The sequence below is a fragment of the Podarcis filfolensis genome, assembly GCF_964270895.1.
Source record: "Podarcis filfolensis genome assembly, chromosome: 8".
NCBI lineage: Eukaryota > Metazoa > Chordata > Lepidosauria > Squamata > Lacertidae > Podarcis > Podarcis filfolensis.
Window position 1 is genome coordinate 61997766 of NC_139611.1, and position 15982 is coordinate 62013747.

Here is a 15982-nt window from a genome sequence, read left to right on the forward strand (position 1 = left end):
TTCCTGTGTTCCTAATTCATTTGCAGACTTGAGTTTATGTGAACTGGGAACGATTTGCTCACTGCAGAAAAGAAGTTGTCTTTCTCTTTGCCTTTGCAAATTCATTAGCGTTCTCTGTAGTACTGTGAGATACCTATCACTTCCATTGCTTGATCTTTTGGCCTTACTACATAACTTATTTTCTAATCCACATACATGGCATTCTGAGGGCTGCCCCTTCTTGCTTTCTCTCTCTCGCTAAAATGCAGCAACACGTAAGCTACAATTCCACAGTAGGATGGATATATGGTAGGATCTGATAGTGGGGGGTCAGTGTTTCGCTCTTAGGAGATGACAGCCACTAGCCCTTATACAGCAATGATATTGTGGGAAGCATGTTAGGGAGGTGGCTGAGCAATTTCTTTCTCAGCTTTGCCTTGGACTCCTTGCTCCTCATAGCCAGATCCGAAAACCAGGAGCAAAATGATGAAATGACACAAAACAAGTTAAATAATGAAGGCATTCATTCACAGCATTTTATTTTGCATTCAAATTTATTTATGGTATTTACGTATCACCCAACTAACCGGTGTCCTCTAGACAATTCACTAAATCAAATAGGAATACAAGAATCAAAACAAAATTTGCACCAGCACAAGATTAGCATGAAAGCAGTGTAAGGCCTGTCTGAAGATGGTTTGATGGGAAATAACTTGACCTAGTGCTTCTGTTTTGCTCCCCCAGAGTCTTCCGATCTCCAGCCAGAAGAGCCAGTTTCCTTCTTCCAAAGCTTGAAGCTGGTGATGAACTATGGCCCTTACGTCAAGCTGATCGCTGGCTTACTCTTTACCTCTCTGGCCTTTATGGTAAGGAAACCATCTTTTACACGCACATACCCCTCCCAGTGATAAATGCACCGTTACTACCCAGCTTCAGAGGTGGGGTCCTTTCTCTCCCCCAACTGAGGTGAGGTCTGCCTGTTTGAGGCCTCCCCACCCCACCTTGGTGACCTTCTCTCCCTGAGAAGAACAGAAGTTCCCAGGGGAGCACAGAATTTCCATTTCCCTGAGCGCTTAGAATGTTGTTGTGTTTCCTTGATGGGGAAATCCTAATCCCAAAATCCACCACAACACCTAGCCAGGTGGCACTTGGGATTTGCATTGGTGAGCCCTGTGTGGAATTTGCTTGTTCCTATGTCATGGGCTGCTTTGACCACCTCTATTTAAGATGATGATTTTATATGATATCTCCAGGCAGCCGGCTGGCTGGCTGAATTAATTAATGTTCTGCCGTTCATCCAAAGATCACAGGGTGGTTTATTTCATTGCAGCCTTCAGACTTACTGTTTTTCCTCCCTTGCCATGTGGATTATTTCCAGGTTGGCAAAATAAAATGCAAGTCTTACAGTATTTGTCAACTTTGTTGGGACCCTATGTTGAGATTGGTAGTCAGACATATAGCTGGATTGCCTAGTATAGGTCATAACACGGAGAGTCGTGTGCTGTTTTAGACAGAATAGATTGGTTCAGGAATATTCTTGTTGAAAAGGGAATAAGTTATAATAACCATAATCTGCCAGAAGGGTTTTTACGACAACTGTTGTTGGAACTCTTTCCAGAAATGGAGACAAAACACCCACAAAATCTGAGTTAAGAGTGAAACCTGGTTGATTTAGTTAAATAATACCCTGGTTGCCTTTTGGAAACCTGAGTTGGTAATAGGAATGCCACAAATCGTTAAACTTGATCAGAGACCCACAGAGAAGCGTGTTGTGTGTCCTAGTGTGTCTCCTGTTTCCTTGAAAGCAAGCGTGGTGTTAGAAGCCAGATTGCAAAAGAAGAATAACATTTTAGTTCCCATTGAGTTGATGGCACTTTTCTGACTAGATTTGGGGAAGGACCACTCAGCTCTGTTTCTATCAGTAATACAAGATAGCATCCTAAACTGAGCAAATGACAAGGTAAATTAGTTTGAAACAGGTAACTATATGGCAGAAACCAGGGCAAGATGTCTACTAGCTAGAATGTTAATACATACTAAGGCCTCATATTAAAGACTAAGATTTAACAAAAAGAGTGCTGTGAAATGGGCTGCTCTCAATAGGAGGAGCAGAGGAAAACAGCTGGGCTTAATTAATTAACTGAGACCTAGATCTATTTCTGGATTATAGACACATTTGTATAGAAGCAATCACTGGACAATTCTGAAGAACTTTACCAGAGGGTGTCTATGGGTCCTTAATACCAGATTCTTGCTAAAGAGGCAAACTTCTTAACCTTTTCTGGAATCTGCTCTAGTAGCAACAAACTGCAACAGCAGCAATGCTGAACTTGCTCCTTGGCTGAATACTTCTCATTTAGCTTTTTTTTTTTACTTCCAGCTCAATTGTGAATAGTGACTTTTCTTCTCTGGCCTTGGGGAATCTGCTGAATTCTTCCACTTTTGTTAGCCTTCCTTCCCCTTCACTGTGGCAGTCATCCAGTAGCCTTCTCGTCTTTTTCTCTCCCTCCTCCACACACACACACACACACACACACACACACACACACATCCCACTGCGCCAGGTTCCAATACAGAGGTTTATTTTTATACGCCTCTGTTTCTGGAGTTACTGTATTGGTCTGAATATAGGCTGCACTCCCCTGCTCCCCCCGCCCGCCCCCACCAAAAAATCTGGTTTGTATAAACCTCAGTGTATACACACACTCTTAGAGGAGCTGTGATTTAAGGTATCTTTGGGGCAGTGTTAGAAACTCAGGTATATAATCCTAATTGCCAAATACCAGCTTTTAACCTAGGTTACGGTCACCACAATAGAATGTCTAGTAGACACACACACAAACACACACACGATGAAGGTTGTTCTGGTTCTTTCATTTCTATACAGCTTTATATTTTAAAGTACAAATCTCAACGCGGTTTACAACACATTTAAAAAAATAAAATAAAACAATCCAGGATAAAACTAATTCATACTTCAAGGAAAATATTTCACATCCTTCTCTAAGTGACATTTTGCTTTCCCTAGTTGCTGACCTGGTATCCAGAGATCTGTGTGGCTGCAATTGAGCCCATGCCAGTTACAAAATGCACCAGGCGCCTGGCTAATTTATAACACTGTTTAGGGACAGCCTATAATTGAGGATGACTTATATTCATACCAATATGTTCAGGAGCTCTCTCTCTCCACCTGTCCCATAAGTGCACTTAACATTGCAGCTGAACCTCCACCCCTTATGGGATGTTGGCAAGTCAGTGAAGTATAGTGGTTAGAGGGTTAGACTAAGACTGGGGAGACCCAGGTTCACATCCCTGCTTGGCCTTGAAGCTCACTTTGACAGTCTGTTTGTCTGTCTGTCTGTCTGTCTGTCTCCCTCTCTCTCTCTCAGTCTAGCCTACCTCACTGGGTAGTTGTGAGAATAGATTGTATAAGGGGGAAAGAGCTAGATATGCTGCTGTGAGCTCCATAGAGGAAAGACAGGATAAAGATGTTACTTCAGGCAGAAATCAAGAACCTTCCTCCCTTTCTAATGAGATTTAATGAGAGTTCCTAGGATCTCTTCCCTTAATGTCGGCTGTTCCACTTCTTTTCAGCTGCTGGAAGGCAACTTTGCTTTGTTCTGTACGTACACCTTGGGCTTACGCAATGAGTTCCAGAACATTCTTCTGGCCATCATGGTATGTATATGGCAGTCAGCATGACTACTGGTCACATTTCTCTTGCTCTTTATCTGTTGCAAAAGGGAGCTCTTTTTTGGGGGGGGGAGACCTCTGTCATGAACCTGCTTAAGTGGTTTTGGGAAATCCATTTCATCTTAACCTCTGCCCTCATTTTGTTCAGGTTAATGCGGAATAGTTGCTTTTTACAAACTTTTAATGTTGTTCTCCAGACCTCTGCCCCCTGCCCCCACCTGCAACTTCCTTAGTAGTCATGTAAATGGCTGTACCAGCGTAGTTTCATGGGAGGGGTGAGGCCCAAATTTCCAGCTGGAATCCAAGTGGCAGCAGTTGACCTCCAGGTAATCAGTTTTTCCAGACAATAGGATACAGCAGCACAGAAGTGAAGGTCTGTAGCTGTTGGCCAGTGTGTTGAGGGAGAAGACTCTCATGAATGGAATTTTTCTTTTTATTTCTTTATTTTATCTGACAACGTTTATATACTGCTCGGTTGTAACAAAGCCTCTAAAGTGGTGTAGCGGAAAAAATTAAAATGATCAATAAATAGATGAAAGCAAGTAATTAAAGCATTTAGGAAACAATTAAAATCAGTAGTAAATTAAAAAGAGATTAAAACAGTGGTGTGTCTGGATAGACTTGTGTAAACAAAAAGGTTTTAAGCAGGTGCCAAAAAGAGTACAACAAAGGCAGTGAATTCTACACTAAAAAAAATCTATTTTACACATGTGCAGAATGAACATTGTGTGACATCCTATGTGTGGGTGTCCCAGGTTATTTTGTAAATACTCATGCACACCAATCTGTATTGGGGAAAGCTGTAGCTTTCCAAGCTGACAAGAACTAATGGTAGAAGGAGTCTAAAATCTTATTGAGGGCTGTAGGTTCCCCATTATTCTACTTAGCTAATACTCGCTTTGAATATTGGAAGGTAAAGGATGCTGTCTTTTGAAAAGGCTGCTCTCCTCCTGAGCAGAAATAACTGGACAGTTGTACTCTATGACTATCCAGCTCTGTGTCTGTTTAAGGCATTTTGGGGAAATGTTGAAGAACTTGGATTTGGTTTGCCCAGCAGCAACTGAACACCAAACTACCGCTGAACTGCAAGCCAATAGTAATTGAGGCACATCCGGCAGTAAACCAGTCTTGAGCTGCCAGGGTGCTAAGAGTCCAAGGAGTACGTGGAAGTCAGAGAACTGAGCCATGCACTCCTTGGAGAGCCACCATAGGAGCATTTAAGCTGCCTGACAATTGTGCAGGAGTTGGAGGAAGCTAAAGGATGGGCAACCTTAGGGAAGGGAAGGGCAGTCACTTTACATGGTTCCTGGAACAGTGTGTTCTTTGTTAGGCATTTGAAGGAGGCCATGAAAAGGGACGGAGAATAAAAGCCATGTGAGCCTTTTGTCCCAACCCGGCCATTTTTTCTACCCTTAATCATGAGAAAAAAGGAGCCTTGAGTGTTTATCGGAGAGAGGCACTGAATGAAAGGAATGGAGCCGATTTGTCTGGGAAAGCCTTTCCAGGCTGATGGATGTGAGGAGGAGGGGTGGGGGTGGGGAGCAGGCAGTGGGGGGCATTGTGTTGTGCCAGGCTAGAAAGTAAGTGAAGTGAGGGGAGAGGGAAGAACCCCCTTCCTCTCTACGCCTTTAGGAAACACAGGGACTTGAAAGTAATTCAGGCAGTAATAGCACGGTGGGCAAAGAGGCCCTGTTCTGCTTCTCCAAGCTCACAAAGGAGTCAAACTGTGGCCTGATGCAGACACCGTAGCAGAGTAAAGCCCCACCAATAACTTGCTGTCTTCCTCTTCCTTCTCCTGTGTGTCACATTTACAAAAAGGTTTGATTGCACTGGTTGCAGACAACTCTTTTGCCACATGCTTTCATCTGATGGCGTGGTAAAAAGAATATTCCTTTGCAACCTGGCAGCGTGGTACTGACTACCGTGCAATGGTGTTGCATTTAGCTCGGGGAGGGGGGGGCTCTGTCAGCTTTCTCTGTGAAGCAGCTTCAGGGTAGGCCAAATCCTGAGCGCAGTCTGGCTTTCTGTTTACCTCCTCCCCGCCCCCCCCCCCCCGCCAATGGTCTCTGTTTTCTCATGGCTACAAAAAAAACTCAAAACTTTGGGCAGGTAAAATGCCAACTTTTTTATCTGGTACCAGATCCAGTGATTCACTCTTAAGCCATCCTAGAAATGCAAAACACACAAAAGGAAATGATGTATTTTGAAGGTGCCATTGTTTCCCATAGAAAGTAATTCTGCGCATTAATGGTGTAAGTGTTTGTAGAGGAGGTGCCATGCCTTGGACTATACGACTTCAAACAGGAGGACAGGAGATGATAGATCTAAATAGATAGATGATATAGATATATTCACCACATTGCTAAAAAAAACAAGGAAGTTTCTTTTCTTTTAAAATGACACATTCAGGAACATGCATTACTGAGGCCTCATCCATATTATACATTTAAGACAGTATTGCACCACTTTAAAGAGTCATGGATTTTCCCCAAAGAATCTTATAGGTGCAGAGTTGTTAAGCTCCGGGAGGGAAATGAGTCTCTTATTCCTCCCCCAGAGTTCCCAGAGTGGTTTAACAAGCAATTCCTCTTCCCAGGGAACTTTGGGAATTGCAGCTCTGTGAGGGGAATAAGAGTCTCTTAACAATTCTCAGCACCTATGAGAAACTAGTCCTCAGGATTCTGGGGGGGGGGGTGTAACCATGACTATTTAAAGTGGTGTGATACACACATTATGCAGAACAGTTCCTAAAGGAAATTGCTGGTTTTGAAGTTAAGCAGGGGCAGCATATGTAGCACACCCACCTGGAGCAGAACAGGATGAATTGGATATTTTGGAGAGGTTGGAGATGAATGTTAGAGAAGTGAGTGGGAAAAACCTGATCCATTTGCATTCAAGGAGCCATTACAAACCCTGCATGGAATGCTGAGTGTGTGTCCGGGCCGTTGTGGGGGAATAAAATGAACAGGGCTCTGGACTGTTTGGAGAAGAGCTCCGAATATTTTGGAGTGGAGGGAGGCTGTGGTAAGAAAGGGCCTTGATGTATCTGAATACCAGGTGGTGACTCTCAGTGCGCTCTCTCTCTCTCTCTCTCTGTGTGTGTGTGTGTGTGTGTGTGTGAGAGAGAGAGAGAGAGAGAGAGAGAGAGAGAGACGGACGTGTGGCCTCTGTAAGGCAGTCCTGAAAAGTATGGTGTTTGTTTTTGTGTTTCCAAAAAGCTTCTGCTTAATCGGTGTGTGGTCTCCTGCAGTTTTACTGTGTTAATTTGACTTGGCTAGCATATTCATTCCTATTCTTTCCTCCCCACCCAAACCATGTGGCCTGGGCATTTGCAGCAAATTCATAGTCTGCTTATCTAGTGAGAGTTTAGGCCACCCACCCTTTCCCACCCTTTTTTTAGGACCTCGTGGCCAAGTCGAAATTGAGGAAGAAAGTAAAAATTAGTCTTATTTTAGAGCCGTGCAAGTTCAGGAAATAGTGTGTGTTCCTAAACCTGGGAGGGGGTGTTCATGGGCTCCAGCACAATGCCCTGCAGCACTTCCCCGTGTTCCCCCCCCTATATGCCCCTTGCCCAGCGAGATCACACACAGCTGTCTTACGGAACAGCCTTTGCCAGTGTAGTGACTTCCAGATGTTTTGGAGCACAAATCCCATAGAATGAGAGGAGCTGTAATCCAAAGCATCTGAAGGGCGCCAGGCTGGCAAAGGCTGTTCCGTAATCACTCCACAAAACCCGCCTTTTTCCATTAAGCCTTTGGCTTAAACCCTTTAAACCTTTTGACTGTAACCAAACCCAAGTGCTGTCCTGGGAAAGGGAGGAGGACATGGACCTGTGTCACTTTTTTTGCTTATGGAACTCTGTATAAAGTTCAGCGTCCACAGATGGAGCTGTATTATATAATAATAACTTGCAGCACCATCTCCCTGTGGTGTTTTGGGACAGTGCTGCTGAGATAGGATGGATGAGGGGCTGTGCTTGTCCTCAGTAGGATATTCAAGCTTCCCTTAGTTCTAGTCACATGCTTAGCTTTGCTGGATGCCGCTGCCGGCTGTGACCTCAGCCCCTCATTGCGTGTCCCTAAGAGAGGGGTGTGGAGCATGTTCTGTCATCCTCGTGGCCAGCTCTCTTGGCCAGACTCCATCCAGTTCACGCCCCCTTTGCAGAATCAAAACTTACGCCAATCCCTGTTAAGTAACAGTCGGGAGGACCCTGCCACCCTTCATTTCTCCTCTCCTCTTTCCCCTTTCTGACTGCATAGGAACGTAGGGGCGTGTTCTTGACATGCCACCAACAATTCCTGTCCTGTCCTAAGAAGAGGCAAGGGCAGAGACGCTGCCCTGAGAGGAACTTTCATGAGGAAAAGGAACTTGACACTGGCTGAGTTCTTGTGGGGAAACTCGGTGCTTTATAAGCCTTGCGGAATTCTGGCATTATTGCTATAGAACGCAGAAATAAAGAAAATCACCAAACAATCAAATCTAGCGCACAGGGGGCCACTTTATCTAAATTCTGTAACTCGGTATTTGAACAAATTGTATTATAAATTGGTATTGTTAAAATGAGGCTATTATTGGACTTTAATTGAAAACTAATAAACAGTTATTATAAAAAAGGAAGGGAGTTTCAGGCGTAAGGGGACAGTGAAGGAGACTGGTTATGATTGTTTGAGAACAGGAGACTATGGTGGGACAGCTGAGGTTAGAATTGGCATTTGTGCTGGCTATGAAAGAAGCCAAGGAGCTGGTGCAGCCATTTGTAAATGGGTATCATGTAACCTGAGCATGTTTTTTGCCCTGCCATTATGTGACTGCAGGCATTCCTAAAAAAAATCTCCCATGATAATAACCTGCCCTGGGGTCCTTAGCTATGGTTGCTGTCAGAACATTTCCCCTTCTTTCTGTGCATGCTTATGAACGAACTGTGGATTCCATACGCATGGTTGTGTTTGGAATTGGGGTTTTAAGTCCAGGTTAATCAGTGCCACATCCAAGCGTGTGATCTTGCATACATAGTGCCCGAGGCTCCCGCAGAGCTCCCTTGGAGAGGCTGTTGCAAAGACTGACTCTGGCTGACTTGAGTAACAACTCTTCCTCCCATCCCCTTCTTGTTGCTCTCTTGCAGCTCTCTGCCACTCTTACCATCCCCTTTTGGCAGTGGTTCCTCACTCGCTTTGGGAAGAAAACGGCCGTCTACATTGGAATCTCGGTGAGTGAAAAATCTCCAAGGGGAAGCACAAAGACGACTTGAGGTTTTGTGCCTGTTGCCAAGCCATGCAGGGAAACATAGTGCACAGAGCCGGTCTTTCCACTTGGCGCTGCTAAGCCTACAACAGTGAGGAAACCACACGGCCCAAGTGGTCTGCCAAGCAGCTTCTCAATGAGCTGGTCTAGATCTCGAGAAAACTATTAAGTCCAAGAACTGAACATGCCATGGAATTATGGGTAAACACTATGGGCCTCTTCAAAGGTTTTCTCTAGTGGGATGTTAGTGGTGCAGTGTTAGCTCTGTGTGTTTTCCTCTCTGAGATGGCTGTTCTGCAGCAGATCTAAGGCCTATTGACAGTACAGTGGTACCTCGGGTTAAGTACTTAATTCGTTCCGGAGGTCCGGTCTTAACCTGAAGCACAACGTTAGCTAATGGGGCCTCCTGCTGCCACCGCTCCGCCGGAGCACGATTTCTGTTCTCATCCTGAAGCAAAGTTCTTAACCTGAAGCACTATTTCTGGGTTAGCGGAGTCTGTAACCTGAAGCGTATGTAACCTGAGGTACCACTGTACAGGACTTGGGGCCTCATGTGGCCCCTTTACTTTTTCCCAGAACAAGGCTGTTCCAATGTGGAAAGGCCTTGTCATAGGGGAACAGACCTCATGTGCTTGAGGCCTACTGACGTCAGTGTTGGGCTGTACCTGCTACTTTCTTCCTGTAAGTTACTAAGTCTATTCACTGGGCTGGGCTACATTGCAATTGGCCTACAAATCAAGAAATGCAGTCTTCTCACATCTTTTGTGGTGATTATGTTCTGGGGATGGCGTGGACACCCACAAATGCATATAGACATACCACCTCCTTGGAACCGCAGTCTTACTTTCCTGAACCAGCACACCATGTGAGTCTTAAAAACGAGCAGAGAGCTTTTAAGTGCTCTCCTTTGCTTACCAGATGCTAGGAGGCTTTCTGAGATCTTGCGAGACCCTCCCAGAGCCCGAGAAAGAGCCTCCCAGAGGCTGGTAAGCAAGGCAGAGAGCTTAAAAGCTCTTTCTGCACCAGGAGAACTCTGTGCAGAAAGAACTTTTAAGCTCTCCACTTTCTGCACATTTAATTTGTTCAGTTTTAACCAGTTGGCCATCAACTGTGTAAAGCTGAAATTGCATAAATTAAACACATGTAAGTTGTGCGGTGACTGTGTTAATATTAGCCCACCTTGTCCCTTAAAAATAAATATATATATTGCATGTATTGCAGGTATATAAATGAATATTTGTATACTGTTTTCAAGGTGCAAACTATTAAAGCCTAAACTATCATGCTTTTTTTTTTTAAAAAATCTTTATCCACTATGTCTTGAGCCAGTGAAAACCTTCAAATGATTATCTTTTTGACCATTTCCTCTCTTGATTCCACAGTCTGCAACTCCTTTCCTCCTCTTGATCATAATCATGGAAAGTAACCGTATTATCACCTATATAGTGGCTGTTGCAGTTGGAATCAGTGTCGCCGCTGCTTTTCTTTTACCCTGGTAAGTGTGTGTGTGTGTGTGTGTGTGTGTGTGTGTGTGTGTGTATTTAGTAAACATAGTACTGTGTTTTCAGTGCTGAAAGCAGATTATGCTTCCACACACACCCCTCAATAACTCCTATGTTATGTTGAAACTCCCAACTTTATGTTGAAATGTGGGTGGCAAATAATGGGGCAGCTGCAAAACATGTTTTTCTGGTTATCATTGAGTGAAAAAGTGTGATTTGTAATTTAGGGATGGCATATTTCAGAGAGTGAAAATCCAGTGACAAATGTTGTTGAGCTTTTTGCAAAATCTCAAAAAAAATTAATTTTCTTGACCTATTTTTTAGGAGATTTGCCCCAAACAAGTCCACTTCCAACATGGGTTGCCATACGTCCAGGTTTTCCTGGACATTTTAGCAATTTCCAGAAATTCCCCCCAGGCGCTATTTTCGGCGACCGAATCCTGGATATGTCCAGGAGAACTCGGACGTATGGCAGCCCTATGTAATTGGACATCTTTCTTATTTGTTGCAACCTCCAGTTTGGAAGCTGAAGACAATTGGGGAGAATGAAATGGTACTGACTGGTTTGCTTCTCTCTCCATTTAGGTCCATGTTGCCAGATGTTATTGATGACTTCAACCTGCAGCACCCAGATTCCACTGGCCACGAAGCGATTTTCTTCTCCTTCTACGTCTTCTTCATCAAGTTTGCATCTGGGGTGTCTCTGGGGATCTCCACACTCAGTTTAGAGTAAGTCTTTGCCTGCCTGCCTCTCTTTCTCCCCTCCCCTTTTTTAGATTTGGTGGTATATATAGCAGAACGCCATCATTTGAAGCATTATTATTTTTACCCTGCTCTTCAGCTGAAAAGGCTTCCAGAGTGGCTTTGTTTGAATAAAAGCAGAACCACTCCCTGCCCTTACAATATAAAAAGATATGATGCAAGAGGAAATGGGGAAGAAGACTATCAGATGCCAACACAATTTCTTTAAAATTGCATGGTAGTTTTCACCATGATGGCTGGAATGGGGACATTTTAGGGAGAGGAGAATCCTGATGGATCTACTGGAGAGCTAGTGAGATCCAGTGTCTAGAATGCATCACCTGGGAGCCCTGGAATACCTGGGCTTTGAAGCTCTGTGTCACCATTAATGTCACATACCTGTGTGCTGCATTAGGCAGTTTGTTCTGTCTTAGTTGCAGTTCGCCTTCTCTAAAACAGAGATTTAAGTCACTAGATTGTTCAAAGACATTACGGGGGCTGTAGCAGGAGTGTATGTTGTTAAAAAGAATGTTAAAATTACGTGCCCAGGCAGCCTAAGAAAAGAGTTATGAAACATGTTTTGTGTGTCGGCTTGTTTATTGCAATTTGGGCCAATTTGCATAATTTATTATTTTGTTTAATTTATTCTGGTTTTGTTATCCTGGCAGTGTGGTAAGGAGTGACGCAGGGCTACTGGACACTTTACTCAGCCATCATAACGGTTCTTTTTTTGGTGTGTAGCTTTGCTGGTTACAAGACCAGGGGGTGCTCCCAGCCAGAGGAGGTGAACTTGACCTTGAGGATACTGGTGTCTGCTGCTCCTGTGGCTTTGATCATCCTTGGCCTGCTCCTTTTCAAGCTGTACCCCATAGATGAGGAGAGGCGACGGAAAAACAAGAAAGCCCTGCAGGATTTAAGGTGAGATCCCAGATTGCCACACGGGGCGGGGGGGGGAGAGTGCATCTATAACTTGGCAGAGATGAGCAACTATCAGACTGGGACGTTTCTCATGGGATCACTATCACCCCCTAGCCAGTAGTTGCAGGAGAACATTCACTTGCAGGGATGCTGTTGGCTCAAGAGCGATTGCCACAGATGCTATGCCTTCTTGATCCCTTCTGAACAAAAATGCTCACTGTAGTCTCATGGGTTGAGCAAGGGAGGGGCTCCGGAGAAGGATGGCTTGCAAAGGACCTGGAATCCCGTGTTTGTGTGAAGCTGCAGTGAAGGGGAGAGTGTGATCTCATGCTCCATTCAGAATCAGGAAGAATCCCCCCACCTCCGCGGAAAACACCACGCCTTCAAAATTCCCCGTTTGTGGCCATAGGTTCAAATTCTGCAATGACAGGTGGCTCTTCCTCCAGATGACCCTTTCCGTTTATTGCCAAAACTTAAAATAGAGCAGGCGTTTGATGGCCCTGGGACAAACGGGTGTCTAGTTTCTCTGATGCAGCACTCCATGGCAGGGTGTAGAGAGCTAAATATAAAATGCTGAGTGATCCTGAATGTTGGCCCTTTATGCACAAATCACTGCTTGGCTTCCTGATAGTTCTGTCTTCACTTGCTGGGATTCCTGACTGTTTAGAGTTGCCTCGGGTACCTCTTTTACTCCAAGATTAGTGGTGGCACATAACTGCCTGATAGTTCAGAAGTGGGGGTAGCTCTAGTTCAGGGATAGGCAACTGGTGACCTGTGAGTCGCAGTGGCCCACCAACCAGACTGTTTTCCTCTTTTTCTGAGTCCTTTCCAATACTGCGAACCTCTTTCATTCCCCAGAGGGAGGGACATTTGTCACATAAGCAGCAGGCTGTGCCTTGCATTCCCTGTCGAGCCTGGAAGAGGGCACCAGGGGAGTCATGAGCTGCATCTTAACAAGCAACCTGCCTCTTCATAATGGGACAGATTAAAGGTCACATTTTAGGCAATAGCGGAGGGTCTGCTGAATCAGTAACAGTCCCTGCTGCTTCCCAGGAGGTAAGAGGAGGGACAAGGCAGGAGCAAGGTCAGCATAGTGCAAACACACAGGAGCTCTGGACTGGGTACTGACATCGCCTTGCCTGGTACACAGCAAACCTTTAAAGCACCCTCAAAAAGAATCCTGGGAACTGTGGTTTACTCCTCACAAAAACATAATTTCCAGCAACATTAATGAACTACATTTCCCAGGATTCCTGGGATAGGCTGTGTGCTTTAAATGTATGGTGTGTACACAGCTGAAGGACACTTTTGCCTCTGGCAGCAGCACCTAATCCCTGTTTGGAAATTTAGGAATTCATTGTAGTTCTATGACAATTGTTCCATCAGTTTTTAATATTTAATGCTGTATTGTTTTTAACACTTGATTGGAAGCCGCCCAGAGTGGCTGGGGAAACTCAGCCAGATGGGCGGGGTATAAATAAATAAATAATAATAATAATAATAATAATAATAATAATTTATTTATCTATCTATCTATCTATCTATCTATCTATCTATCTATCTATCAGCGGAAGCATGTTGGCTTACCAGAGGGAACAATCTCCCCTCTCCTCCCCTCATTCACTGTTCTGGGTTTCCCCCACACACAACTCAAGCTGGGGTCTGCACAAGCAGAAGTCCTCGCGTGAGCTTCCACTAGCAGGACTCATTAGTTGAATGCAGCCCTTACAGCTGCAGTCTGTGTGCCTACTGCAAACCTGTGTATGTGTGTGTGTGTGATTAACATATATTTTCCTTCTTTTACTTCCCCAGAGATGAAGAAAACAACAGTAGCACCGAGTCGGACTCCACAGAGCTGGCCAGCATTGTTTGACCTCGGCTTGCCTTGGTTTGCTGTTTACACACTGGGATCCTTTGAAGGTGGGGAGGGGCTGCAACAGGGCCACCCGCTGTGCAGGAGGGATGCTGACTTACTTCCTTGAGGGAGTGCTCTATGACGTCCTTCCAGACTTCTCTGGAGAGCAAACACTGGTACATGCTACGTGGAATTGAAGGAGCACCAACTGCATCTGCATGCAGGGCAATGTGCAGTACTGCAGGAACATATCTCTTGACGGAATAAGTGCGCCACAATTGTTATTTATTTTTACATTTATTTTTGAAAAACACCTTTTGAGTACTCACTTTCTTTGGGTGTGCTTCGTGCTGCCTCTGATCTGCCTGATACCAATGGCATCAAGTGTGGTAAAGAAAACTGCAGTGCTGTTAAGGGTCTCTCCCCCCCCCCTTTTTCTTTTTTAAAATTTTATCTTGCCACGGACCCAGATGGTGCTTGTTGGTGTACATTACACCATTGGCATGACCTTGCCAAACACAACCTCGTACTGTTCTCAACTGTAAATAAGACACAACTAATGTTGAAGCATCCTGTGCTGGTGCAATTTATGTACATGCGTATTTATATATACAGAGAGCCTAATTAATAAAAATAACTTAATTATTTTGTAAATATAAAACTGCTATGTTTACCTATTTGTATATATCTGTACAGAAAGAAGACAATGGACCTATTAATATTAATTTACATTAAAATGCAAATGTGTCACCTGTACTTGTTATGTCTTTCCCTAAAGAACAACTGAAACTGGACAAATTGTTATTTAACTAGTATAGCTTTGGGTACTTTGATTGAATTGCATCTTTTGTTCTGGTTGCCCCAAGTGCCGGTGTTGCAGAAAACAGGACATCATTGACCAAGGGGTGCCTTTAGGCAAATCCAAGATTATAGGGGAGGGAAATATAGTTGTTTGCCAGATGTCAACATCTGCTCTGAAGCTTCAGGTTCAAACTTTCCCTCAACACGCCCAGAGTTTCTCAAGAGAAGAACTAAAATATTGCAGCAAGTAGCTGGGTCAAGGGGCCATGGAGCGGTTTTTGTATTTTCTCTCCCCCCACTGCAGTCAGACTCCATCCCTGAGGGACCAATCACTAGCGACTCCCCACCCCCCAAGTGTCACTAGGCTTTCTGGTTTAAAGATGAACCAGAAGAAAAAGCAGGGGCTTTGGAGTTGTGCATCAGCAGCAGTTGGTACCTGGACAGAAGATTGAGCTGGCAAATGGGATGACCTGTTTGCCACTTTATTCCTATTTAAAAGACAGTAAATATTTATACAGGAATGCTGGTGGTGCTGTGGTCTAAACCACTGAGCCTCTTGGGCTTGCCGATCATAAGGTTGGTGGTTCGAATCCCCGTGACAGTGTGAGCTCCCATTGCTCAGTCCCTGCTCCTGCCAACCTAGCAGTTCAAAAGCATGTCAAAGTGCAAGTAGATAAATAGGTATTGCTCCGGCGGGAAGGTAAACGGCGTTTCCGTGTGCTGCTCTGATTCGCCAGAAGCGGCTTGGTCATGCTGGCCACATGACCCGGAAGCTGTATGCTGGCTCCCTCATTCAATAAAGCGAGATGAGCAGCACAACCCCAGAGTCGTCTGCGACTGGACTTAACAGTCAGGGGTCCTTTACCTTTTTAAATATGCACTGGCATTTACACATATAAAGTTTGCACGTGCAAATTTGTGTCCTATTTGGGGGGACAGGGTATAAGTCACTCTTCCAGCAAAGCTACCTTTTCTATTGAACCATGCCTGGCATTGGGCTATCAAGTCCAGTTCTGGTATAGGGACTGGCTGAATCTCTAAGTAGGACAGGGAATGTCTCCTGTCTGAAAGCTGCTTCCTTATGAACTGTGCAATTTGCACATGAGCCTACAATTCTTGCACGTGACCCTGACATCCATTTTAGGGTCTTTTGACACTGAAAGCTGGGTGTGTCCTAAAACTGGCACATTAAAGATTTATGGAGTAAAAATAATACATAAAAAATTACCAATTAATCAAACAAGTAAAAGGG

General features: G+C 44.5%; 1 protein-coding gene across 1 annotated transcript in view; it reads left to right on the forward strand.

Annotated features, from left to right (window-relative positions):
* The window catches only part of MFSD2A (MFSD2 lysolipid transporter A, lysophospholipid), a 34687-nt gene extending 20004 nt beyond the window's left edge, over positions 1-14683 (forward strand). Inside the window, exons 8-14 of the mRNA XM_083626607.1 lie at positions 724-845; positions 3574-3657; positions 8795-8878; positions 10296-10408; positions 11001-11144; positions 11898-12074; positions 13887-14683. Coding sequence (XP_083482733.1) covers positions 724-845; positions 3574-3657; positions 8795-8878; positions 10296-10408; positions 11001-11144; positions 11898-12074; positions 13887-13947 — 785 coding nt within the window. The 3' untranslated portion in view covers positions 13948-14683. The remainder of the gene's footprint in view (positions 1-723; positions 846-3573; positions 3658-8794; positions 8879-10295; positions 10409-11000; positions 11145-11897; positions 12075-13886) is intronic.
* Positions 14684-15982: the final 1299 nt, after the last annotated feature.